Source organism: Bicyclus anynana, chromosome 9 (assembly GCF_947172395.1).
Source record: "Bicyclus anynana chromosome 9, ilBicAnyn1.1, whole genome shotgun sequence".
Taxonomy (NCBI): Eukaryota; Metazoa; Arthropoda; class Insecta; order Lepidoptera; family Nymphalidae; genus Bicyclus; species Bicyclus anynana.
Genome location: NC_069091.1, coordinates 14,336,425 through 14,364,386, shown reverse-complemented (window position 1 = coordinate 14,364,386; position 27,962 = coordinate 14,336,425). Strand labels below are relative to the sequence as shown.

General features: G+C 36.0%; 2 protein-coding genes across 2 annotated transcripts; one reads left to right on the top strand and one right to left on the bottom strand.

Moving 5' to 3' along the window:
• Positions 1-196: 196 nt before the first annotated feature.
• LOC112049000 (cytochrome P450 4C1) lies at positions 197-15,200 on the top strand. Its single transcript, XM_024086721.2, has 9 exons — positions 197-350; positions 5,571-5,680; positions 5,858-5,948; positions 6,811-6,996; positions 10,411-10,787; positions 11,034-11,102; positions 11,728-11,896; positions 13,613-13,792; positions 15,019-15,200. The coding sequence occupies exons 1-9, from the start codon at positions 206-208 to the stop codon at positions 15,177-15,179; spliced, it is 1,488 nt and encodes a 495-aa protein (XP_023942489.2). The 5' UTR covers positions 197-205; the 3' UTR covers positions 15,180-15,200.
• A 1,228-nt stretch (positions 15,201-16,428) lies between these two features.
• Positions 16,429-22,603, bottom strand: LOC112048998 (odorant receptor 2a-like). Its single transcript, XM_024086718.2, has 5 exons — positions 21,640-22,603; positions 21,342-21,441; positions 18,717-18,821; positions 17,536-17,691; positions 16,429-16,518 (listed from the first exon to the last, which is right to left on the bottom strand). The coding sequence occupies exons 1-5, from the start codon at positions 22,422-22,424 to the stop codon at positions 16,465-16,467; spliced, it is 1,200 nt and encodes a 399-aa protein (XP_023942486.2). The 5' UTR covers positions 22,425-22,603; the 3' UTR covers positions 16,429-16,464.
• Between the last annotated feature and the right edge of the window lie 5,359 nt (positions 22,604-27,962).

Here is a 27,962-nt window from a genome sequence, read left to right as displayed (position 1 = left end):
GAATAAGACACAAAATTCGCAAATTATAAAATATACCAAACCCTTCCACGGTAGCTTGTACATAAATGTATTCTGTGGTCACGTAAAAAAAACTCGTATACGGAACCCAATTAGCGTGAAAAGCGATCGCGCATGGCTATTGTTTCTTATATAATATTTGCAAATTATGAAATTCGCTGCGTTCTGGTCGTGATTTCGAAGCGCAATGTTGTTGTTAACGTTTATTTTTGGTTTTTTGATTTTGGTGCTGGTCGATTGGTTCAGCCGAGCTGGTCGACTTATGAGGAAGATTCCTGGACCACCATCATGGCCAATTATTGGAAATTGTTTACACTTTGCAGTGACACCAGGTCAGTTGTACAAAATATATGCAAATACAAGTACACAATGTTACACAGTGCAGTGGATATTTAACGTAAAACATAATTAGGAAATAAATAAAATGAAAAAAAATCCTGTTAAGTTAACAAATAAATAATAAATTATAACGTCCCGGGAAGATGAACAACTTAAAAACGTGAAGGACATTGTATTAGTACTCGATACCGAAGCAGAGTTATATACTTCTTGTCAAAAAAATTGAAACAGCGCGCCTGAACAGTACTTGCAGACTGTTTCGATTATTTTGATGAGAGGTATATTGTTTGTTTTTTGTACTCTCTACAGCCGTTGGACGGATTTCAATTTCCTGAAATTCCCTACTTTTAAGCAGGTTTCAGATTTTCTTATTTATTAAAAAAATAATATAGTCTGGCAAATTTGTTGATAACACTCCCTTGATATGCGGGCGACAGGGGGAAACTGCGCGGGAGTGAAATCGTGCGTGCGGGGAAGTGACGTGCATGGGTCGTGGGGTTTTCATTCATCGCTACACGCCCCCCGGCTCGCACGTAACATCGGGAGTGTTCGAAACGAGTTGCCAAGCTATAGTTAAGTAGGTAAGTAAGTTCAGAAAGATAAATGTTCAAATGGAAACTTATTCATTTTGGTTTTATGAGCGTTTAATGTGAAAAAATTTCCATTTAAAGTGCGACTTATAAGAGTAGAAGTTATCTATACTAATATTATAAAGCTGAAGAGTTTGTTTGTTTGTTTGTTTGTTTGATTGAACGCGCTAATCTCAGGAACTACTGGTCCCATTTGAAAAATTCTTTCAGTGTTAGATAGCCCATTTATCGAGGAAGACTATAGGCTATATGTTATCCCGGTATTCCTACGGGAACGGGAATCACGCGGGTGAAACCGCGCGTCGTCAGCTAGTTAAAAATAAACTTGATGTGTGGCAACTTGATACTGCCATTATCAAAAGATCTGTCTTTATAATCAAATGATTTTGATTGATTGATAGTTTTATCAGATTATTAAAAATTAGATATTTGGTTAATTACCAGACGAATTACAATAAATAAGTATAATAAATATAAATTTAGATCAGATTGACTTAAATTTATTTGAATGAAATAAACGTAAACCATGAAATTAAATATATGACATAATTATAGTTGACTATATTTAGACTAAATATTATTATAATTTTTTTTTTAATTTATTTATTTGGGTCAACAAACAGTAAACGATAAGATTACAATTCAAAAAAATAAATTACTGACATTAAAACTAAATGTTCTTATGTTAGTTGTGGTCAACATCGAACGTTATTTAAAATAATACCTAAGTATCATCTACAATGTCCAGTTGCGTGTTCAGGAAGTGTTAAAACTATATACTAAAATATATAATGGAATTAAAGACAAAATCCACTCAGTATTGTAGCACAATTCGGATCACTTTTTGCGGTGATTTTGTAGATACGTAACCAATCCATAGTTTAAAATTATCATTGGTCAATGATCATATCCTTGTTTTTTTTTAGTCAATCCATTTGCAATATATTTATTGAAATAGTTACCTATTTAATTTTATATACCTAAAAAACTTTTCATCCAATAGCCAGCTCCATGAAGGTCGTCTTATAGTGTTATCCTCTACTACAGGCTCTGGCCAATTTAGGTATTTCATAAATAAGTTACATTTAGGTGGAAAATTGTGGAATCAGTGGAAATGACCTCTGCCTCCAATTCCGGAAGGTGTGGGTTCTAATCCGGTCCGGATCACCTCCAACTTTTCAGTTGTGTGCATTTTATGAAATTAAATATCACGTTTCTCAGAGGGAAAATAATGCGAGGAAACCTGCATACCAGAGAATTATCTTAATGCTCTGCTTGTGTGAAGTCTGCCAATCCGCATTGGGCCAGCATGGTGGACTATTGGCCTAACCCCTCTAAATCTGAGAGGGGACTCGAGCTCAGTAGTGCGCCGAATGTGGATTGATAACGAATCCTCTAGTGGTGAGCTATTAAAGCTTCGTTTTTATTATGAATCAGAATAAATATAAGAGTTTTTAAGCATACTAAAAGTAAAATCACATACTTAACACATGGTTTCGCGCACGTCAATGTTTACAGATGCAAAAATAGATTATGTTGTGTACATACGGGTACCTACTGTTTTGCACTGACTGCATGATAACAATCTTAAAGAATGCACGCCTATAGTTTGTTTCATGTAGAATGGTGCGGGTGATAGTTCGTTTTACTCTTGAAAATTTGCCGCGCTAATAGTACGTATTATGAACGTCATACAGGCGACTGTCACCGTACCCATGCTGTCTGAAAAACAATTAATGCACGTGATAGATTACTTAATATTTTGTAAAATTGTGAAAAATAAATATAGCTCAAAGTTGAGCTGATAAGCTGATTGGAGTATGATTAATTGTGAATTTTGGCCTGTCAGATAATTATCACGTTAATTAAATATTAAATACTAGCGAACCCGTCAAGCTTCGCTTTGACGTATGTGCAATTCTTCCATATCCCTACCCTACCCCTACCCTTCCCCTACCCTATCCCTACCCCTAAGATCTATAATTGACTCTTAAACGTTTGTATGGCAAATAGAAAAGGGTTATTTTTATGGTTTTCCCGGCAATTATTTTAATTTTTGTCACCTTTTAAACCTTCCCTATACCTCCACGAACATTTCAAGACCAAGATAAGATAAATTCGTTTAGTCGTTCTCGAGTTTTAGCGAGACTAACGAACAGCAATTCATTTTTATATATATAGATTATTTATTATTTTAGGTAGTTAGTGAATTTGATTTTAAGATTTCTCTTCCTTTTTTCTTTTTATATTTTATTTAATTAAAGTTAGACCAAAATTATTACATACGCTTCCAAAAAGATATACTCGTAAGTAATGTTATTTATTTTAAAGAAAAACCATTAATTATGTTGTTTCGTTGAAATAATACATCTTCTGATGATCGTAAAAACAAAAATCACGTCATTTGATGTAAAATGGCATAGTGAAGGTTATTTCTAAGTAGGTTACTCTAAGGAGGGAGGGCTGCCCTCCCTAGCCAAGTGGCACGTCGATTCTCTTTTTACGATCGCTAACGCTTTGAAAAATAGAAAGATGTATGGGAATGACATTTACTATCGACAGGTCATGTGATCTAAATTTATCATTCCCATACATTTTTCTAGTTTTCGAAGCGTTAGCGATCGTAGCAAGAGAATCGACGTGCCACTTAGCTACAGGGACTGGTCCTATAGTGGGTCGTTAAAATAGGCTTATAATGATGCCTGTGGCAAGAGCATCATCATCATCATCATTAGGTATATCAATCGATAAGGATTAGGAATGGCGACTCCGCACTAGAAAGCGTAGCTACGTGTTGGTCGACCTCTAACCAGGTGGACCAACGACACAGGGAATCGCTGGAATCGCTGGCTTACAAAAGGCCTATGTCTTGCAGTGGACGTCCATCAGCTGATAAATGATGAAGGTTTTTGCCTTCATAAGGCTGCCTTTCCACCAGAGCGGAGCGAGGGAGCGTATCGGAGAACTATTGTAGAGCGGAGTTGCGTACTGTGTGTGTTGATTTTGTCCACCGGAGCGGAGCAAGGGTGCGGAGCGGAGTTGCAGACTATGTTAAAAAAATAAATGTTAAATTTAATTAAACCCCGCTCCGTGTCCCCGCTGCGCTTACCGGTTTTATATGTTTTTTTAAACTAGCTCGCAAGTCCCTGTCCACTTGACAAGTGCGGTGATTTTGTGCAATCCTATTGGTTAAAATCTCTCCGTTTCTCGGCTCCGCTGCCTCACTCCGCTTCGGTGGACTGGCACCTGAAATGAGGTATGTCTGATTCTCGCAAGCTCTTGTTCCAAATATACTTATCACCATAACTACATCAATATTTGGTACTACCAGTTTCACTTTACAAATTAAAAATTAGTATATAAAATTAATTAGTATAAATATAGTATATAGTTCGCTGGTGAGTTGTAAGAAAGTTGTTTACTAACCTTGTACAATGACATACTGATATCAACCTTTGAAAGGTTACCGATTCGAAGATAGCTTGGTACAATACGAATGATGACAGTTTTTTTAATTGTATATAAATTAAGAGTACGCTTTATTAGTTAACATTAACCTTATTTACCCGAATGCATCATAAAAATCAATATATTCAAACCTAGTCATCATCCCCATTATTTATTACGAATACAGAAGAACTTTATTTACACTGGAGGACCCGATTTCGAATCTCTCTATGACAGCATAGACACCGTCACGCTGCCAGTCGCGTTAGTGATTTTGTGCAATAATGTTTTGTGTTGTAATTATTGTTTTATCATAAATTGTTTAGTGTGGGCATGGAGAACATGTCGGGCAGAGAAGGTGAGTGTTGGCTAGTCGGAAGGGATCCCTTAAACCTACTCTCAAGGTCACAAGTCCTGGGACCTGCTCGAGGTGTTTCCTCTACCACAAAATAATGGCATACCACTGTCACTGCTACCCGTCACATACTTCACATATATAAATTAATAATAATAACTTTTATAACACATTTGCTCGTAAAGTATCGCTTATTTCACCTATTTCAATATAGTAATGTATCTCATTACGCACATGTGCTGTAATGTAAAGTAAAATGCACATGTGCCGTAATGTAATATAAAACCTTTGTTATCAGTCTAAATACGAACGGTACTTTTTTAAATCTTGGCAAAGAAATTTTATGTGAGATGCTCAACATTTTATGAATAAACTTAACTTTGTGAGATAAAATATAATAAAAAGCCATTTAATTCTTTAATTTTAATAATTTAGACAATAAATGTCAACCATTTATCTGTATTAGTAATTCATTTATTAGTAATACTGGCTGTTTTTGGTGCATTTGTCTAAAAAAAACAAACAATGGTGTGCGCACTTCGTTATCTGTGCAAAAATTACAAGCGTATCAAAATATCATCATAAGGAACACAGGCCATGCAAATTAGTTTTCAGAAAGTGTGTTCAAAGTGTGTGTTCTTCGAAAATGTGTTATAAAACGTTGTATGACATTGTGCGCGCAAACGTGCGCTTTGATAATTATAGCCTCTGCTTCGATATTATAGCTCTCGCCTTTGGCTCGAGCTGCAATATCGCCGCGGCTGTAATTTTCAAATTACCGCACTTATAGTATAATGTACTAATACTTATTCTAATTGCAGTTAAATTATTTCCTGTAATGCGTGCTTTCACGAAAAAATACGGGCATTTGTACCAGATCCACGGACTGAACTCTCGCTTCGTGAACATCTCTAGCCCTGAGGACATCGAGGTGAGATGATTGTATATTCTAGCTTATTTCTACTCGATGCTCACGATTTTCTTTTCGTTGGTCTTTGAGTTTTTGTTTAAAAAATTATATAGGTTGTCTTAAAATTAAAATATTAATATAAATATAACATGAATTTTTAAAAAGAAAATCGTCTGTATTTGCATTTATTTTTTTCAGAAAATAATGTCGTCGCCACAATACAACTTCAAAAAGATGCCTTATTCTTTTATTGTTCCGTGGCTTGGAGATGGATTGTTAGTAAGCAATTGTGAGTAAGCAGTTTTATTTAGCATTATCCGCAGTTCCCGTTCCCGTGAGAATATGGGGATAAAAAATAGCCCATGACACTTACAAATAACGTGGCTTTCTAGTGGTAAAAAAAATCAAAAGCGGCTTAGTAGATCCAGATGTTACCCCTTATAATACCACAAACTTTACCTCTTCATAATATTACTATAGAGTATAGCTCAAATCTCATTCAAGCGTTAATAGCTCAATGGTAAAAGACCGGACTCATCACCAAGAGGTCGCGGTTCGATCCCCACCCGCTGGACTATTGTCATACTCGATCCTTTTTTTTCTTCTTTACAAGTTAGCCCTTGACTACAATCTCACGCAATTTATGATGGAAGCAAGCTTACTTATTAGGAGGAGGATGAAAATCCACACCCCTTTCGGTTTCTACACGACAACCTACCGGAACGCTAAATTGCTTGGCGGTACGTCTTTGTCGGTAGAGCAGACCTGGACCAATTAAGAAATCCTCAATCGGCCCAGCCGGGGATCGAACTCAGGACCTCCGTCTTGCAAATCCACCGCGTATACCACTGCGCCACGGAGGTCACTCACGAAATATTGAAAACCGCTTTACGTACAGAAATGAAATTTGGCAGAGAGATCATTTATAGTTCGTAGACGTCCACTGAGAACGGGTTTTGCGACAGAGCCGGATTAAGGAGGTCTAAGGGCGGATGAAGTCACGCGCGTTCATTAGGATATTACTACCATTGCTGGAAAGCCAGCCTTCAAATAAAATAACCCGCATCTAAGCAAAAAAAAATTCTTTCACATAAGCATTTTTTATTTTGTTCCTTTTATATTTTAAATGAAAAATTGTTCAATATTTTCAGCTAGTAAGTGGCAACACCGCAGAAAGTTGCTTACTAAAGCGTTCCATTTCAACATTTTGAAGAAATTCACGGAGACATTCAAAAGTAGCGCGACAAGCTTTCTGAAACGTGTGGATCAAGAGAGCTTGAAAGAGAAAACAGACGTTCTGGCTTTTATATCTCCTACGGCGTTACGTATTATGTGCGGTAGGTATGTTTGCTTGTGTTACCCAACATTCCTTCTTCAGTGATAGTAGTATTAACTTGACTTGACACTTGACTCCTAAATGGACGACCGGTCGCCCATATCCGTTACGTGACATGTAAAATAATATAAAGTAAACTAAGGGCAATAGGCAATAGGCGAGCACAGTATCATGCTCCGCGCGATAGAGGAATATAAATTTTTTGTTAAATGGCTCACAATGGTAGATTAAAGTAAAAGCTGTAATTTAGCATGAGTACGTACAATAAAGTTGTGAACACTTTTTTACCACTATTCTTCGATTGTTAGAGTCCCACCCCCTTCCCTTCCCACCCTCTACCAGCTAAAGTTTTATTTATGGATACGCGAAAAAACCAGACGTAACAAAAAAATAGAATACATGTATATAAGAAAAACTATAACAACCAAGTAACAATTGCCATTAAAGAGTTATAGTCTACCAACTTAAAAAACTTACTCGGAGCACGAAAACTGCAGACAAATTTCGTTGTCAATTAAATATATAAACATGCGTCAATTAAATATATATTGTTAGTAACATACGAGTAACTATAATCTGTAATGTGGTACAAAAAAAAATTAGTTCATTCTCTACATGCAAAATGAGGATGTTTTTTTATCGTCTATCTTATTTTTTGATTTTTTTTTTCTGATTGTGTAAGTGCCGCAGGCTCCTTATGGGACCTCAGCGGCGTCACCGGGGGGTTTAGGCGAGCGCAGGAGCATCGCCTGATGGGGCCCGAAGGCAGAAGAAAGTAGTGGGCGGAACGACTCTCTAAGGGCGTCTCCTCTGAGACTCGGGCCTCGACTTAGAGGGCCGTTCGGGAAGGGTGTTTTGGCCTGAGTGTATAAGTCCGGGCGCCCCCGAGATCGTGAGTTAAAAAGCCCACGTCTGGGTGACGTCAGATATCGGGGACCTCGTCTTCGCCGGCAAAGACGCTGTGTCTATCTTATGTTGTGGGGTATCGTTATCGGTATTTTTGCGCATTTAATGAAGTTTAAAGTGCCAATTTAATCTACGGAACCCTACATTACGCGTGACCAGACATGTGCTTGGCCGGTTTTATTATTTTTATTCTTATCTTTTACGTAGATAGTATTAATATATTTTACAATCATTTATTATGTGAAATACTGTTAGCGTATGAATGTAAATAATACCCATATCAAACATTTATTACCGGTAGTTATTTACATACTATATTTAGTATCAAAATAAATAATATCATATCAGTCACAACATACAAATAAAAAATTTTAATAAAAAAAATTCAACCGACTTCCAACTCAAAAAATAACTTTAACTAAAAAGCAAAAAATAACATCCTACCTATGTGCTACCTTCTGATCAGTTTGAAGGCGGTGCCAAGCCAGTGATGTTTTAATTTTTTAAATACGTTTAAACTACAAAATTTCTGTGGTTATTCCAGAAACAGCTTTAATTAAAACACGACACTGGCTTGGCACCGCCTTCAAACTGATCAGAAGGTAGCACATAGGTAGGATGTTATTTTTTGCTTTTTAGTTAAAGTTATTTTTTGAGTTGGAAGTCGGTTGAATTTTTTTTATTAAAATTTTTATTTTTTTATTTTTAGTGTTAGCATACCCACTGCGTGTGTACAGTCACAACCTATCTAAGTGGAAAGTTCTTATCAATACAAAATTATCAAGTCCAAACACAAGGTAGCTACTGTGAGCCGTCGCGGAGTTCTCTTCACTGTGCTTCGTCTTCATCACCAAACCCTTAATACAGTCGCAATCCATCTAGGTGGAAAGTTCTCATCAATACAAATTTATCAAGTCCAAACACAAGGTAGCTACTGTGAACCGTCGAGGAGTTCTTTTCACTGACCCTCGTCTTCATCATCAGACCCTTAATACAGTCACAATCCATCTAGGTGGTAAGTTCTCATCAATACAAATTTATCAAGTCCAAACACAAGGTAGCTACTGTGAACCGTCGAGGAGTTCTCTTCACTGTCCCTCGTCTTCATCACCAGACCCTTAATACAGTCACAACCCAACTAGGTGGAAAGTTCTCATCAATACTAATAAATCAAGCCCAAACAAGAGGTACCTGCTGTAAATCGTTGACGAGTTCCATCGTCTGTGTTTCGGCTCCATCATCAGATCAACTCCAAACCTTCATAAAGTTGTAGTGGTTTAAAATACCTTATGAAAACACTAACAAACGTACTAGCCGTCTCTACAACTTTCGAAAGTTCCCCTCAATTTCTCCAGGATGCCATCATCAGATCCTGACATGAAAAAAATGGGACCACCCTGGAAGTAAACCCTACAAAACAAAAAAAGAATTTTCAAAATCGGTCCATAATTGACGGAATTATCGCTGGACATACATAAAAAAAAAAAAAAAAAAAAACATACATACAGCCGAACGTAGAACCTCCTCCTTTTTGGAAGTCGGTTAAAAATGAAGTGTGTGTCTATGTTAATTCAAAATTATTGAGTTATCTCAAGCACTTAGGTACCTACTACCTACCTATAAGCAATTATGTATTTACACAACACTAATCACACTTTCGTGGAATGGCTGTACTGATTTTAATGGGATTGTCACCGGAAGATAGATGAGATTATTAAGCATACGCACTACTTTTTAACAGTCAAGCGGAGTTTGTGAAAATCTGTATTTCACGAGGATGAAGTCGCTGAGATCCGTAGGAGAACGAAATAATCGACGAAGCCCAAAGGATTAGCAAACTGAAGTGGCAGTTTGCTGGCCATATTCATATGCCTGGTCGCAAAAAGATACCCACTGAGGCAGAAATGTTCTGGAGACCACGTACCAGCAAGCGCAGTGTAGGACCCCCTCTAGCCAGATGGTCCGACGACGTTAAGAAGGTGGGAAGTAGCTGGAAAAGGCCTCTTTTCGCTCTCGAAAATGACTATGTTCAGCAATCTGATAATGAAGTGGCGGGCGTCTGCTTTTAAATTAATAATAATATATTGTTAGAAATAGTAGTCTGAGACGGATATGGGATTTAGAGAGGGGTAGCGATTGGTTGGCAGCAAAGACTTGCGATTTAAGGCGCTCGTCTTACGGTCGTCTTCAGTATGCTCGCAGCGTTCGGGCCGTCCACATTTCTTGTTGTGTAATTCTTAGTGGGTTACTTGGTATAGGCGGGGAGAGTGACTTGAGTGGAAAAGGGGAGTGTTTGTTAACAGGAAACTTTAACCCTACACACAACGTTCACAAGTACGTGACTCCACTCAAGGTCATTCTCTGCCATTCTAGGGTCTTATTTTGGTTACGGTTTAATTTGTTAATGAACAAATATTGTGAATCGTAACCTTTGTTCGAAACTGGTTTTCTTATTATTTTTTAATCCATTTCTGAGTCTGATAAAAGTATTGTTTCTCATCAATTTCAGAGACAGCGATGGGTCTTACAATGGTCGAAGATTCTCCCGCCATGAAGAAATACTTCGACGCCATTTTTAAAATTGGAGAATGTTTTGCAGTGAGAGTGTCCAAACTCTGGTTACACAATGAAGTCTTTTTCAATAATTCAGACGTTGGAAAGAATCAAAAAAAGTTGTTGGTCGATTTACATGAGTTTACCACAAACGTGATAAACGATAGAAGAAAGACATTGGACAACACGGATGCCAAATATGAAAACAATAACGATGAAACGTATGACGTAAGCCATAAATTGGCCATGTTGGACTTGTTGCTTGAAAATGAAAAAATGGGTCTAATAACAAGTGAAGGTATTAGAGAAGAGGTTGACACTTTTATGTTTGAGGTAAAGACAATTTTTTGACCCGCCTTAATAAGGAATTTCAGAGATCATAATATACCTGGATGAGTCAGTTAGTTATTTTTGGAGAAGCTCTGAATAAGGTCTGTATTTGACTCTCAGGGCTATTAAATAACTTACAGCAAGACCTATTTTTTTATAAAGCCTATTTAAATGTGCTTTCGTAATTTAATATCAGAACAATTTTGATTCGCAGTGAAAGAAACTAACTTTTTTGCATTTTTCTTTTAGGGTTTTGATACAACTTCTTTGACGCTGACTTATATGATTTTGGCACTGGCAAATGAACCTGAGGTGCAAGTAAGTAACCTTGAATCTGCTTGCATTGATACCCCAAATTCCACAGAAATACATTTATTAATTACATAAAAAAAAAGGAAAAATGGAACCAGTTTATCTCTGGAATTGTTTATTTCTATACAAAATTTGTATCAGTATGTCTATTAGTAACAGCTTTTCCTCGAGAAAATTATTGACAATAAAAATTTTACGCTAACGGAAAAGATAGGTATAGTAATTTTTTTAGTAATTGATTAAAATTATCTAACACACAAGGGAAACTAAATCCATAGGTTTTCTTGCCTTGTTTCCTTTTTATGGTTGTAGGTATTGTTGATTCCCTTCCGCATTTTCCGCACAATTTAAAAGCATTGTAGGCATATAATAATGAATTTTAGAATGAAAATTATTGCTAACTTTTTTCGCCAGGCGTTTCACAGTATAAAAATACTTTAGTTATCTTTCTATTCATTTATGTCATAAAACTTTAATAAAATTATGAATTAACTAGCTGACGCCCGCGACTTCGTCCGCGTGTTTAGTTTTTCACAAATCCCGCTGGAAACATGGATTTTTCCAGGATGAAAAGTAGCTTATTACCCGAATATTACAAATTCTTGAAATTATATTTATTTCTTTTACTCAGGACAAAATACATGAAGAAATGCAAAGGATTTTCGGAGATTCAGAACGCATGCCGACTGTAGAAGAATTAAATGAAATGAAATATTTTGATAATTGTATCAAAGAGGTCATGAGGCTGTACCCCGCCGCGCCCCTCATTGTCAGACATCTCTTAAACGATACAGAATTAAGTAAGTACTATATTTTTATTGAATTCCGAATAATACCGCCCATGTGCGTGTTGAACTGTTGAGCCTTGCGAAGGGTTAGTATAGACACATTATAGGGTTATGAGTGTTGAGAACGTTGCACTCGAAATTGTAGACGAATACATATACCTAGGACATTTGACGGCCTCCGTGGCGCAGTGGTATGCGCGGTGGATTTACAAGACGGAGGTCCTGGGTTCGATCCCCGGCTGGGCCGATTGAGGTTTACTTAATTGGTCCAGGTCTGGCTGGTGGGAGGCTTCGGCCGTGGCTAGTTACCCTACCGGCAAAGACGTACCGCCAAGCGATTTAGCGTTCCGGTACGATGTCGTGTAGAAACCGAAAGGGGTGTGGATTTTCATCCTCCTCCTAACAAGTTAGCCCGCTTCCAACTTAGACTGCATCATCACTTACCATCAGGTGTGATTGTAGTCAAGGGCTAACTTGTAAAGAATAAAAACAAAAAAAAAACATATGATCCAGTTAGGTAGGTCCAATTTCGAGAAAGAGGTGAACCGCCGAATCCGACTCGGCTGGGCTGCATTCGGGAAATTTCGCGACATCTTTTCGTCCGAAATTCCTCAGTGCCTGAAGACAAAAGTCTTCGAACAGTGCATGTTGCCAGTGATGACCTATGGATCCGAGACTTGGTCGCTAACTATGGACCTTATAAGAAGGCTCAGAGTCACACAGCGAGCGATGGAACGAGCTATGTTAGGAGTATCTCTGCGTGATCGAATCAGTAACGAGGAGATCCGTAGAAGAACCAAAGTCACCGACATAACTCAACGAGTTGTAAAGCTGAAGTGGCAATGGGCGGGGCACATAGCTCGAAGAGCCGATGGACGTTGGGGTCCCAAAGTGCTGGAATGGCGACCCCGTACTAGTAAGCACAGTGTTGGTCAACCCCCCACCAGGTGGACTGATGACATCAAGCAAGTCGCTGGATGCAGGTGGCTCAGTATCGTGATGTTTGGAAGTCTCTACAAAAGGCCTATGTCCTGCAGTGGACGTCCATCGGCTGATATGATGATGACTGCAACGCAACTGCAACGTACTAATCTGTGATAGTTTTCCTTTAAATGCAATTATTTTAAAGATTTATATGAAATAATAAATATGATCTTAGTAGCTAAAGACTTAGAATAAATGAAATGAATGATATTCTTATAGTTTGGCATATAGGGTTTTTCTATTCTGATAAAAAATATTCTGACTTATTATTAGCACATCATAATTCTTTTGTATGGGCTATTACAAAGGCACCCTCTGTAGCCAAGTGGTACGTCGATTCTTTTTCAACGATCGCAAACGCTTCGAAAACTAGAAAAACGTATGGATCTTGATCACGTGACCTGTCGATGGCAAATGTCATTCCCATACATTTTTCTAGTTTTGGAAGCGTTAGCGATCGTAGAAAGAGAATCGACGTGCCACTTGGATATAGGGGCTGGCCTATTAGTAATAATTAATAATTTTAGTTACTGTTTTCAAAGATCTAGTTAGTGTTTTCTAGACACCAACAAAAACTGTTTCCCAACTTTTATTTTTTTTTATTTACACAGATGTATATTTTAACCATTCGTGACTGTGATAAAATCAATCCTTAACGGTCATTGAAGGTCGATTAAGGTCCATTTTAATACGAGGCCTTGCTAGCTACGCCACTGCAGTGAAGTATTGTTATCATTATTACAGGTGGTTACACCGTGCCAGGCGGTACGGACTGCTTCATCCATATCTACGACATGCACCGTCGAGCGGATCTGTACCCGGACCCGACCCGGTTCGACCCGGACCGGTTCCTGCCGGAAAACAACACCAACCGCAACCCTTACACCTACGTACCGTTTAGTGCTGGCCAGAGAAATTGTATCGGTAAGCAATTATTGACATCTCATTTACTTTTTGCTCGGCCACTCAGACCAATTATAGAAGGACCTGTATCGCACTCATAGTCACGAACTAAATTGTCTGTCATTTTCTGAGGAAAACGAGCTTAGTTTTGGTATATATCTTATACTAAACTAGAAGTTTTTGCCCGTTTTTTTACACAATTCAATTACACAAAAAGGTATTTTTACGGAGCTCTTTAACAGACGAACACGATTACAACTATTTAACATCGATTCTATAGAGATAGTTTTTATAATCGCATTAGATCGTTGATCATATACTTTGACAGAAAAGTAACGTCTAGCGAGGCAGACAATACAATAATTGGTCTGAGGCTCGGCCATATCAGCCAGCAAAATCGTTTTTAACGGTGCCATACTAAAATACAAATAAACTTGAGAAAACACAGTTACTTTGACACAGACGGACACTTCAATTTTATATATATCAGCAAGTTATGGTCCACAGAAGTAGATAGACCATGTGTCATGTATGAGAAAGTATTATATACTAGTGGACGCCCGCTACTTCGTACCTACGTGTGAAATTCAGTTTCTCGCAAATCCCGCGGGAATCTTAGATTTGTTCAGGTTAGAAAGTTTAGGTATATTGTTCTATGACCTCCTTTATCTTCCAATGAAATTTCCGTTAAAATCGGTTCAGCTGTTTTAAATATTAATCAGGACAAACAAAAAAGACAAGACAAGACAAGAAAGAAAGCTCATTTGCAGATTGGTATCGTGTAAATAACTATACTAAAGCCACTCGATCAACAGTGTTTACAAACAAACAAATTAAAAAAAGCTGTGGTAAAACGGTGAAGGAGGTGCAAAATCTTATAGCGTTTGAAAATCCTACTTCCTACTATAAACGCGAAAGTTTGTATGGATGTTTGGATGTTTGTTACTCTTTAATGACGCAACTACTGGACCCATTTGGAATGGAAATAGATTTTACTCTGGATTAACACATAGGTTACTTTTAATCCCGGAAAAATCCATGGTTCCCGAGGGATTTGTGAAAATTTAAATTTTTAGCGGACACCCGCGACTTCGTCCGCTATAAATTTAGTTTTTCACAAATCCCTCGGGAACCATGGATTTTTCCGGGATTAAAAGTAACCTATGTGTTAATATATATCTATAATAATAGCTAATAATAGCTATCTATATAAATGTACTTATTAATAACCTACATTTCCTTTTCAGGGCAAAAATTCGCAATGCTGGAATTGAAGATCCTAATGTCAAGTTTACTTAGAAAATACCATTTAGACCCAGTCACTAAGATATCCGATGTTATATTCAAATTCGACATAGTATTACGTACTCAATATCCAATATATGTTAAGTTCCGTCCAAGAAAATAAATTTAAAAAAAAAATTTTTTTTTCAAACCTAATTATTTTTGGAGATCACTCCTTAAGAAACGATTTTCAAATATTTTATGAGGAGTGAAATTCTTTCAAGTATTACTTTTTTTTATTTTTTTTTATTCTCTACAAGTTAGTCTTTGACTACAAATACAATCTCACCTGATGGTAAGTGATGATGCAATCTAAGATGGAAGCGGGCTAACTTGTTAGGAGTAGGATGAAATCCTTTCGGTTTCTACACGATATCGTACCGGAACGCTAAATCGCTTAGCGGTACGTCTTTGTCTGTAGGGTGGTAACTAGCCACGGCCGAAGCCTTCCAACAGGCAGACCTGGACCAATTAAGAAAACCTCAATTGGCCCAGCCGGGGATCAAACCCAGGACCTCCGTCTTGTAAATCCACCGTGCATACCACTGCGCCACGGAGCCCGTCAAAATTGTGAATTGTCTTACTGATCTTTACTTTGAGATGTACCTTTATGTGTTTTTATGGAGGAGTAAATTCCCGTCATATGACGTAACTGACACAATCCGTATTAGAAACGACCTTCATTCATCTGTTTAAAATGTATGTACAGTGAATGAAAGATGTTGAAAAATATGATGCGAGTAGATTGCTTCAAACTTCTGGTCAAATTGTCAACTGGTTAATAATGGTTAATATAATATTTTGATATAAAATACTTTTAATCCAATAAACAGATGGGTGAAATTCGTTTCTAATACGGAATTTAGACTATTATTTATGTTAGAGTAGAGTATGAAATAATTGTATACAAAATTTTAATAAATAATAATCATTTGTAGACTATTTGCCGAGATATTCGCAAACCACAGGAAAAGAAGAAATCGCACTTGAAGAAGAATTGCTTTATTTAATTTTATAATATAACTTTATAATAAATGAAAAAAAAGAAAAATAATAAAGTAAAAAAATCTTGTTTTACAAGTCACGTGCGCAACTACAAATATACAATTTAAAATACTTATTTACTAAAAAATACATAAAAAAAAATTTATAATGGTATCACAAGACGCTAGGTGAGGGTGAAGGCCTCTTCCAGTACGGACCATTGCCGGACAATGGCTAGTTAACCACGTATAAATTACGTAAATTCAATTTAATTTTTTTCTTAAGCAAGTTAGTTCATGCTTAAGAAAAAAAATAAATTGAATTTTTTAGAATTGATTGAACAAAAATTTAAATTTTTTTCTAAAGCGCCAAACAGTTAGCTGTTATTTATAAAATAAAGGTAGATGCAGACTAGATACGGTGCACTATCCCCAAGCAGCATTCATTAGGTTGTAGATTCCATAAGCTTGACGCGCCATCTGTAACGAAAAAATAGCACTAATTCGAGGTTTTATTTTTCATTTCAAATTGACCTTCCTATATCCTTCTTTCCTTGCACTTTCAAATGCTTCTAAATGCAAATTATACGCACATTATTTTATAATCAAGTCGTACGACTATGAGAAAATACTATGGGTCTTTAATACTAAGATCTGACATTAGAAATAAATACCCTCGTAAAGATTTTACAAACAGACAATTTTGTTGGTGAATTTTAAGAAGAAGAAGAAGAAGAAATACTATATTGCACACAAAGATACAGTAATAAATAAAAACATTAAAAAACAATTAATAATCTAAACTGAGCATGCAAAGGCCTTATTACTATAAGTAATCTCTACCAGGCAATCGCTATCGAGAGGACTTGCGAGGAAAGAGCGGGAAGGTGCAATACATTATATACATATATTATATACAAATATATACATTATACAAATACATATATTATTTACATATGTATAACAATAAAATAAATATAAATAAATACCTCAAAAATATTATTTTAATTCAAGGACTAATAATATCGTTTCAGACGAAACTTAAAAATGGCAAGTGAGATACTGGCACTGGCATTTGAGTGTTATTGTTTATTTTTTTTTTAACTTGAAGTGACATTTATTTTAAATTATAACTATATCATATTTATTAATTAATGACATCCCTATCTTAAACTCAATTAATGACATACCTACTTGATTTTGACACTTTAATTAATATTGTAAAATTTCTTTATTTTAACATTTTAATTATTTTATAATAATTTAAAATTTTTGGTAAATTATTTTAGATTGTAGGTTAATCTTTTACTTTAAGTTTTTAACCGGACTCTGCAGTGTTGTGAATGCCTGTAAAAGATGGCTGCAGTAGTTCAAGAATTTTGTAACTCACTTATATATAATGTTTTCTGCTTTCATTGTTTGCATCACAAATAAATAAATATACAAGTCCAAAAGCAATTGGTCTGTGGAAGTAGGTAATAAATATCATCTGGATACCTCTGCGAATGTGTCCAAACAAATAGGCACGAACACAGTCCTGATGACCAACGACTTGGTTGTTCTGGTAAGCATCAATAAGATGGTCTTTCTGATTCTGGTGTTAGGAATCATCTCCCAGCCACAAGAGTATATCGCTTGCCGCAATCCTTCACTCTGAAATGTTAATAAATAAAACATCGCATTGAAGCAGCGTGGTGGGCCTAGCCATGTCCATTCTCTATCTCATAGGCCTGATCCTGTACAAGGCCGTCAAAAAAATGTTGATCAGCCTATTTTAATGCCAAATGTCCCTTTTTTTGGGATATGAAGCGTATACCGTTGCTCTAATGCGGGTTGCCAGGATTAGACTAACGTTTCATTCTGTAATGAACACTATCCTAGATGTTAATGCTAATGCCCGAGATCGATGGCATGCTCCCTGAGGCACGCCAGGAGTGTAACACAACGCACTCCAAGTCGACAATAGGATGATGATAGTTATAATTTTGTGTGAATTGTATATAAATTAAGAGTACGCTAATAGTAAAGCAATTTTGTAAAAGTAACAGGGTATCTGCGATCATTACTTTCGGAGCTACAGAGATGTAAAGGGTCAGATTTGCGGCGCTGCCGCGGATACTTAAAAAATGGCACATTTAATGTAGGAAGCTAAAACTGTTCGAATTTTTTCTAATTACGATAAAAGATTTTTAATAGATTTTAAAATTTTATAATTTATTTATTTTGCAAATATCCAGAAAATCTTTGCTTTTTACGTATAAATTAGTTAACATTGACCATATTTACCCGAATGTATCATAAAAATCAATACATTCAAACCTAGTCATCATCCCCATTGTTACTGCAAATGTAGATGATATTATATAAGAAAATCTCACCTGCAGAATTAAAATACACTTTTAATTTATAAATGGTAAGTCAAATAAAATAGCGACCTTATCTAGAGCAGCTGCTGCAGATCCTGGCGCAGCATGGAGATAACTTTTCAAAATGATGAAGGATAGATTCCACAGACATGGCAAATACTTTGGAAAACTATTTAGTTTAAACATTCAAAGAGGTAAAGGCTACCAGTAGGTATGTTGGGTTTCACTGCATTGGAATCGAGGACTATTTTGATTTAGATTTGGTAGTAATTTGTAACTAAAGGTAAGCAATAAATAAATAACTTCTGTTACCTTATCCATCAAAAGATTACTGAAGTAGCAAGGGCTGTAAAAGTGTAAAATTGCGCCGAAGAAGAACGACACAAACTCCACTGACACTCCATTATGCTTCGCACCCTGTAGTTTGACAATCATAAAATATAATGAGTAAAAGTCGTAGCTCATTAGAGCCACCCAGGACCCGACACGCACCGCCTCGATGCTAGGCGTCCACTTGTAGTCGACAGGTGGACCACGGACAGACGCCGCGTTGTCTCACACCTCGCGTGGTCAACAATTTTCGGAATTTTCTGATTAGCGTTTGACGTGGTTTGGTTTGCGCGAGGCATGCCAACAGCGAGCTATCATCGATTGGTCCACTCGCAGTCCGCCCGTGGACACCTCGCGAGCGAGGCGATCCGGTGATGGTACGAAGTTGATGTAGTGAGTGCATGCCCGTACAAATCTATAGGAAGAATACTAACCACTCGAGGCGAGGCGGTGCGGGTCGGGTCCGGGTGGCTCTAATGAGCTACGACCTTAAGTTTATCAAAATCAGTCATCTTATTACATCTCGTGTGATCATCAACTCCTTTACCTCATCTTACAAGTGAGTCGGCAATATTTATGTCAATCTAAATCTTCTCATCTTCAATCTATTTCTCTCGCTTCTGTCATTCATCACCTTAACATCTACTCCTTTTACCCGCATATCCTCTTTCACACTATCCATCTCTTTTTTAGTCTTCCTTTCCTCGTATTGTTCCACTTTCAATTTAATTTTTTTTATTGCATGAAGTATTAAAAACGTAAAGGTGCTGCTTTCTCTAGTAAAACTACTATTAAAATCTTTATTTTACTATAAGGGATGGTAAATAGTTCCTTCTGGATGAAAGATTAACGACTATAATGCTGGTCTAAGATCCGCCACAAAAATATACCCTCATAATATTTATTACACTAGTTACAAGATTATATATATATATATATATATATATATATATATATATATATGTATTATATACCCAAGAGAATTAAAAACGTAAAGGTGCTGCTTTCACCAATGCAATTGTTGGGTTGTCAGATATAATATAAACAGGGGAGTAAATGTTATTTATATACCCTCATCAGTTATTTAGTCGTCTAATCTACTCAGAGGCACAATTATCCGCCCACTTTAATATCTTCGCGTCTTCTTAAAGTGAGCGGATAAATGTGCCACTGAGTATATATCAAATGAAAGCTCAATTTAACTTTATTAAGTTGCTTTTGATCTTGTTCATGGTGTCCTAGATTTTAATATTTTTGAGATGCCAACTAAAGCTAAATACGTTTATTAGCTAATAGATAACGTTACTTACCTAAATAAATATTTTTTTTTAATATTAGCAAATTCGTGACACGTGGATCGGATTATTATATATTTATCTGGTACAGATAAAAGTCTAATTATGAGGTAGATAAGACCAAACGACCTTTACCTTAACCTTACGTAACCTTAGTAATTCGATTAGATACACAATTAGACTAATTAAAAACATATCTTTTTTGTCTCCAATCGCCAGAACTAATTCGTTGAGGAGATTCTCAACGTAGTATTTATTTACAAATTTCATATCAACCGTTATATAATAAATTTTAATACTATAAAGAGGAAAGATTTGACTGTTTGTTTGTATGTTTTGAATGGGCTCTGGAACTACTGAACCGATTCGAAAAATTATTTCACTGTTGGGAAGCACTACCCTAGAATGCTATAGGCTATAGGTATTTTATCCTCGTATTCCAACGAAAAAGGGAACTACGCGGGTGAGACCACGCGGTGTCTGCTAGTAGCCTAGTAGGTATATTCTAAAAATATTTTTAAACTAGCGACCCTTAGACCTCTTTAATCCAGCCCTTATAGTAGTATCGCTGTAAAAATGGAGTAACTTCTCCCGTTATTCCAAAATTTCCCTTCACTGCTCTGCTCCTATTGATCGTAGTGTGATGAAAAGTATACTATAACCTGCCCAGGAGTATGAAGAATATTTGTACCAAGCTTTGTTAAAATCCGTCGAGTAATTTTAGTTTCTAAAATGAACATACAGACAGACGAAAATTTTACTGATTGCACTTTTGGCATCAGTATCGATCACTAATCACCCCCTGATAGTTATTTTGGAAATATATTTCATGTACAGAATTGACCTTTCTACAGATTTATTATACTTAGGTATAGATTACATTTGTATTTCGTTGCAACCCTTAAAGTTTGATCTATAACGGTGTTTTCAAATTTTGCTGGGAATCTAACTCACAATATATTTTTTAATGTACTAAATTTCATACCAAACACTTTTCATCCAATAATAAGCATAGGTGAATGTCGTACATAATACGAATCTTAGAATAATAGGCTGTTCCGCGCCTAGAACGAGTAATATTTTAGTATTTATTTTTTTATTACCAGCTATCGCCTACAGTAGGTACGTAAGCATCCAAATAACTTGCTACAATGGGAAAAGTAAATATCTCGTTAAACAAGCATACAAATAAACAAACGAACTATCACGCATAGCAATATTAGTATAAATAGAAATTTAATTAAGTAATTATTTATGTGGTTAGTAGATAAGTAATTTAGTATTTGTACTATCAAGTATACACAATATTTACCTCTACTATTTGAAAGGCACTGAAGGAGATCAGGAAAGTAGTTGTTTTCATGACAAACTCATACAGAACCACAAAATTTTTCTGCAAAGTTTCGATAATACTGAAAATCATAAAATTTTAATATTATGTCTGTACTTAAAAGATCTAATTGTCATTTATTGTAAATAGGTACTTAAAAAAATCTATTTAACGATAAATAACAGCAAGGCCATATGAAAATTAAATCGCGAAAGATATATTAAATCATAATTTTTAATCCTTTTGCAACGATAAAAATTTCTGATTACAATATACAAACCTGTAAATTTCCATAAGTTTCATATTGATTTCCTTTAGATTTTGATGTATGTCTTCCATATTTTTCGCTGCCGAAAAGATGTTTAATAATCTATTGCTAATTAATTCCATCTGCCCGCAAATGTGGGCTATAATGACTGGCACGAGAGGATCGAAGGCAATGTACATCGTTGCTGCATACATTGCAAAACAGAAGCAAGAGAAAAAGAGTATGCAAAACATTATTGGAATATTTTTATATTCATCTATGAATGGGTAACTCAAATCCATCAAAGGCACCAGTTGAAATTCCCCTTTAAAAAGGTAGTAAGCCATCAATACAATCGCCTTAACTGGAAACAACATACTGGTGATAATAGCGACGACTACCCAGAATTTACAAATACCAGTACCAAGTTGAGCGTATTTTATAACTGTTTTCTTTTCGTTGTCAGAGAAATCTTTGGCTGCTTCATAATCTCTTTCCATAATATCGATGATTTCTTTAATAGATCCACGGTGACGAAGTAACAGCAAATGCTTCAAGGACACAGTCAAACCTACGATGGACATCGTACCGTTTCTAATGGCGTCAGCATAGCTTTTGTTTTTGAAATTAAAGTAAATGACGGTATATGTCGATATGTAAAAACAGAAGATAGAGTAAGAGGGCCAAAATATATTTTTAATCCACCAAAGTTTATTAAACGTTACGACGTTTGGACAAGAACCGTTAAAACGACTGAATATTCTAGAACTTTTTGTGACCTCCTCGAATTTCAACGGCCATTGTGACTTGGCAGCCATCTTGGGAACGTCTAATCCGTAGTAATGGTTGTATTGTGGCAAACCATCGATAAATGATGGGAGTCGTGGAGTGCAATTGACAATCGAATCACAACATCAATCTAGTTATTATTGAAAGTTGTAATAAAAGGCTGTATCACATAAACATTCGATGATTTCTAGTTTGTAGAAATTTTCATAACAGATGATAGATTCATTGTAGATTCCTTTGTGGCTTCTAATTATTATGAAAATTATGTACCATTTTGCGGGTTTAATAAATATTTGTACATGAATTTAAAAATAAATCCATTCAATATTACGTTGAATTTTATGCTATTCAGACAGACATCTGAGATTAACGATTAGTCACACCACGGTGCTGTTAAAAAAGCAAACGAACAATGTTAAGTAAAAAAACCTGCCAAGTGCATGTCGAGCCACGCGCAGTGTAGGTATATCTTTACTCTAGTAGGGTTCCGTAGATTAAGCTAGCACTTATAGTGCTAGCTTAATCTACGGAACTATAACTATAACTAATCTACCCTTATAACGCACAAAATTACCGATAGCAAATCCCGCACTATATAATAGACGAGAAAAAGTCATCCTCAACATGTAGGAAAGGGACCCCAAATTTTTCGTTTTTTAATTTTTATTATAATACTGTTTTATAGACGTAATTACACATACCCAACAGCCACATCAAATTTTAGCTTTCTATTTACATCAGACTCTGAGTAATCTTACTGTCTAATTAATTCACAAAAGAATTTGTAAGCGATTTTTCGTTCTTCAACTGCGTTTTTTTAATTTCGTCAACTATAAATGGCAATCGCTACTTCAATGCCCAGAGATTTATCTCAGAGTGTGCCATAACAGAAAAATATGACTTTTTTTTTTATTTTTTTAATGCAGCTCGGTTATTACAATTAATAACTCGTATTAAAGTATAGCCGTGATAGCCCAGTGGATATGCCTCTGCCTGCGATTCCAGAGGGTGTGGGTTTGAATCCGTTCCGATGCATGCACCTCCAACTTTTCAGTTGTGTGCATTTTAAGAAATTAAATATCACGTGTCTCAGTCGGTGAAGGAAAAACATCGTGAGGAAACCTGCATACCAGAGAATTTTCTTAATTCTCTGCGTGTGTGAAGTCTGCCAATTCGCATTGTGCCAGCATGGTGGACTATTGGCCTAACCCCTCTCATTCTGAGAGGAGACTCGAGCTCAGTAGTGAGCCGAGTGATTAAAGTATACAAGAAGATACGCTTTAGCTACGCGTGGCTACGCTATCCGTGGTATACAATATTATTAAGGACATTGTAAAGAAGTGACAGTTACATGGAACATATATAATTTTTCACTCTACCACGTATGTAAAATTTGCTTTGACAGTCATATAACTGTTAAAAATACCTACTAGTTAACATTAATTTGTTTCGAAGAAAAACGAACCTATAAATTAATGACTGTGCAATTTTAGTAGGTGGAAATAAATAAGGTTTAAAAAAAAAAATATATGAGTTGCTTAATATTAATAATAACTTTTTACTGATATTTTACGTATTGGTCTCACGTAAGAGTAGTTTCTATTTAAAAAAAAGAATATTTGCCGTATCTATACTAATCTATACTAATACATAAAGCTGAAGAGTTTGTTTGTTTGAACGCGCTAATCTCAGGAACTACTGCTCCGATTTGAAAAATTCTTTCAGTGTTAGATAGCCCATTTATCGAGGAAGGTTATAGGCTATAGGCTATATATTATCCCCATTTTCCTACTGGAACAGGAACCACGCTGATAAAACCGCGCGGCGTCAGCTAGTCTTTTATAGTATGACCAATATTCCCATCCCCCTCCAACTAGTCGAGAAAGACTGTGCTAGGAGAGGGTACGACAATAGACCAACGGGGCGGGGCTCGGACCACCACCCCTCGGTGGTGAGTCCGACCGCTCTTGCCGTTGAGCTATTGAGGCTCAAATATTAGAGTGAAATATTTTTATTTACCTTGTGCCTTTAATATAAGAGTACCTATTATCAAAATAGTTTTATCCGTCATTATATTGTATACTAAATGACAAACAGACAGAGAAAGAGACTATGTAGGATACGCTCAAATATTTTGCTATTTACAAGTAAATACCTACTTCTAATTGCATTCATAACTCATCTTTATCTTTTATAATTACTAATTACATTATTAACTATAAAAACCTAAAAGCCCAGTTACTAAAACGCTTGATCAAATTATTAGCATCAAATAGACCGTACAACGGAAATAGACGAATGGTTAGAGGTAGAACGTTGATGAACCAACGTACGAACAACGTGATTAGTTAACAACAGGTTAGCTAATCACATAATTTAAAAGTGTTTGGGCGTTTATTATTTATTTATATTAGTGCCCAATCTATCTAATATTTTCAATGTGTTTTTTGAAATTACGAAATCGATCAAGTCGATGGCGATGGTATATTATTCTGTTTGAGTTTCAAGGAGGAATTCCCACCGTTTCCTTATTTTCCCTCTCTGTGTTAGACAGAGATGTAGACACAAATTTTTGACTGTAAGAAGCGATATAAAAAGATCGTTACAAATCATTTGAAATGTTAAAACGTTAATTAGCTTCTCAGAAACTATGCTAAGGATTGATTGAGTGTTGTTTCTTGTGATAATAATTGATATTAATGATATAATAGTTGATTATTTTGTAATAAGTACAATCATCGCTTACTAGGTGCAACATAGGGGCAACAGAAGCTTGTTATTACGCCTGGAAAGAAGGTTCGTACTTCGATTAGCTTTTTTATTTAAAAAAATAAATGCAACTTGATTCCTTATGTTGAAAGAATCGTATTAGTAGCTATTGGTAAGCATTTTTCAGCCGTCTATTGAAGAGTTATGTGATATACTTCGGAAAATATATATATTACAATTTGTGTTGATTGCTATATTAAGGTAGATAGATGATTAAGAATAGAATTTCGTATAAGGTATTCTACTGTGTGGCTTTGATTGTAATGATGAGGCGTATAGGGTAGGTGTGTTTGTATGTAAAACTTAAAATGTATAAACAAATTAAATTTACCTGTGTTAATGTCGTTTTTGGTAAAATTAAAATAGGGACACGTGCGTAAATAAGCTAAGATAAAAGGCTAAAATTCCTGTCTTACTTCTGACCTAAATTTACAATGATGCTTCTCAAGGAATATTAGTCACTCAAAGATTTGAAACACTAGAACAAGCAGAATATCAAAAAGGATACAGTTAAAACAGATTTTACAGGAAACTCAGGAGAGGAGATGTTCCTCTCCGATTAACGTTTGTGGAATGTGAAAAAGCATTTGATTCTATCAAATCTTGGGCACTTCGAGAATCACAGTGACAGGTGTCGATGCCAGGTCAGTTTTTTGCAAAACTGCAGCAATGACTGTACAAATGCAACAGCGTCGAATACAACCAAATCCAGTTTCAAGAGGCGGAAGACAGGGAGATGTTTTATCCCCGAAACTCTACTAGTGCTTCAGAAGATGTAGCATGGCATTTCCAACGCAAAACCTTAAAGTTATGCACTGGAAATGCTGGGGTGGGAACATAAAAGGCGAATATATTTCACATTTGCAATAACTTGAGGAATTTTTGACCGACATTAGCCATTCCTCTAGGCTAGAGGGTTTAGTGATGAAAATGGATAAAACAAAGATACGTGTGCACGTCAATATAAGAACAATAATCGACATAGACCGAAAATTGAAGTGGAAATGGGCGAGCCATATTTGTCACAGGACATACAACTGGTGGGGTAGACGTGTTCTGGAGTACCACGTACCAGCAAGTACAATGTGATCCAATAACCTTGAGATGGTAGCGGGAAATGGCTAAATACTGAAACCGGAAAATTGAGTGCCTCTAACCAGCAGTGAACCTGCTGATGATGATGTTTGCCAAACTCAGGGCTGAGTTTTTAAGGAGAATGAAAAGCTCAGTATCACAGAGACTCAAGTTAGGACTCAAACACAAAACCTCGAGATCCCTAAGCCACATTGACTAACATAGCAGCCTGCAAGCAGATACCTAACATCAAAACCAATGATTTAACATTATTGATCAAAACACGTCTAGGTATACAATCATAACAATAAAATTACAAATGAATTGTCATTAAAAACTAGTTAAGGCACTGTTCAGGGGCCCTAAAATGTAACCAAACAACATATCTCGTGAAGAAAAGTAGACGAACATAAACCAATTACGGAGCTATCGGAAATATTGCTATATGCGTTGGGACGAAAGTCATGAGACTGGGTTTACTCTGCCGCCATTGGTTGACATTCTGTCTATTTCCTCTCACGACAAGACATGTCGTCTTTGGTCAATGTTAGCAAGAACAATAAAATTCTGAGAAACGTATATTTTTTTTAGTTTACTGCAATTCAAAATTGCAGTTTTTATAACTAACAACAAACCCTAAAATTCAGCTTTTTGATGATAACTCAAAAACTTACAATGATATTGTAAAATTAAAAGATCATCCTTGAAGAATGGAAACTCTTAAAAAAGTATAACTTTCAGTACGGCTAAAGAAAAGGTCTTTATTCCGTGAGTAAATAATTTTAATTTACAAAAAAATCAATATTAAGCAGGTACTTAATTAAAAAAATTACATTTTGCGTGATAATGATATCGGTAATTGGTAAAACCAACGATATCATATTAATTATTATATAAATTAAAGCGTAGATTAATTTAAAAAAAATTAGGTACATTCGCTTAAAAATAATTGGGCCATAGTTGATTTTTTTTTTATTCTGTACAAATTAGCCCTTGACTACAATCTCACCTGATGGTAAGTGATGATGCAATCTAAGATGGAAGCGGGCTAACTTGTTAGGAGTAGGATGACAATCCACACCCCTTTCGGTTTCTACACGGGAACGCTAAATCGCTTGGCGGTACGTCTTTGTCGGTAGGGTGGTAACTAGCCACGGCCGAAGCCTCCCACCAGCCAGACCTGGACAAATTAAGAAAACCTCAATAAGCCCAGCCGGGGATCGAACCCAGGACCTCCGCCTTGTAAGTCCACTGCGCATACCACTGCGCCACGGATACCGTCAAAACCAACATCATAAAAAGTTTTAAAAGTTTTTAACCCAAGTAAAAATCGTTTTAATATATGAAAATAATGTAAATAAAAATCAAAGTTTATTTCTGAATAATTCGCCAAACAGGTAAATGAATTGTTATACCGAATGCATCTCTTTTGTATGTAAATAATGCCCCAGTCACGGTCCGCATTGCAAAGTACCTACGCTTACCGAAAAACTTAAGCTATATTTATTACATTTTTTGTTTCCATGAATAAGAGTCTGTAACAGGTAGACCTACCGCATTGTGTAAAAGCTAATATTTTGTCAGCTCATACTCTAGATAGAGAACTAGGTAGGGTTTGGAGCGTAATAGCTTTGGGTTCTAGCAGGTTTCAAGGGACAAGACTCTTAATAGGGTAGTTGACTCATATCAAATTAAATATAAACACTATTAGTAATTTTGTATAG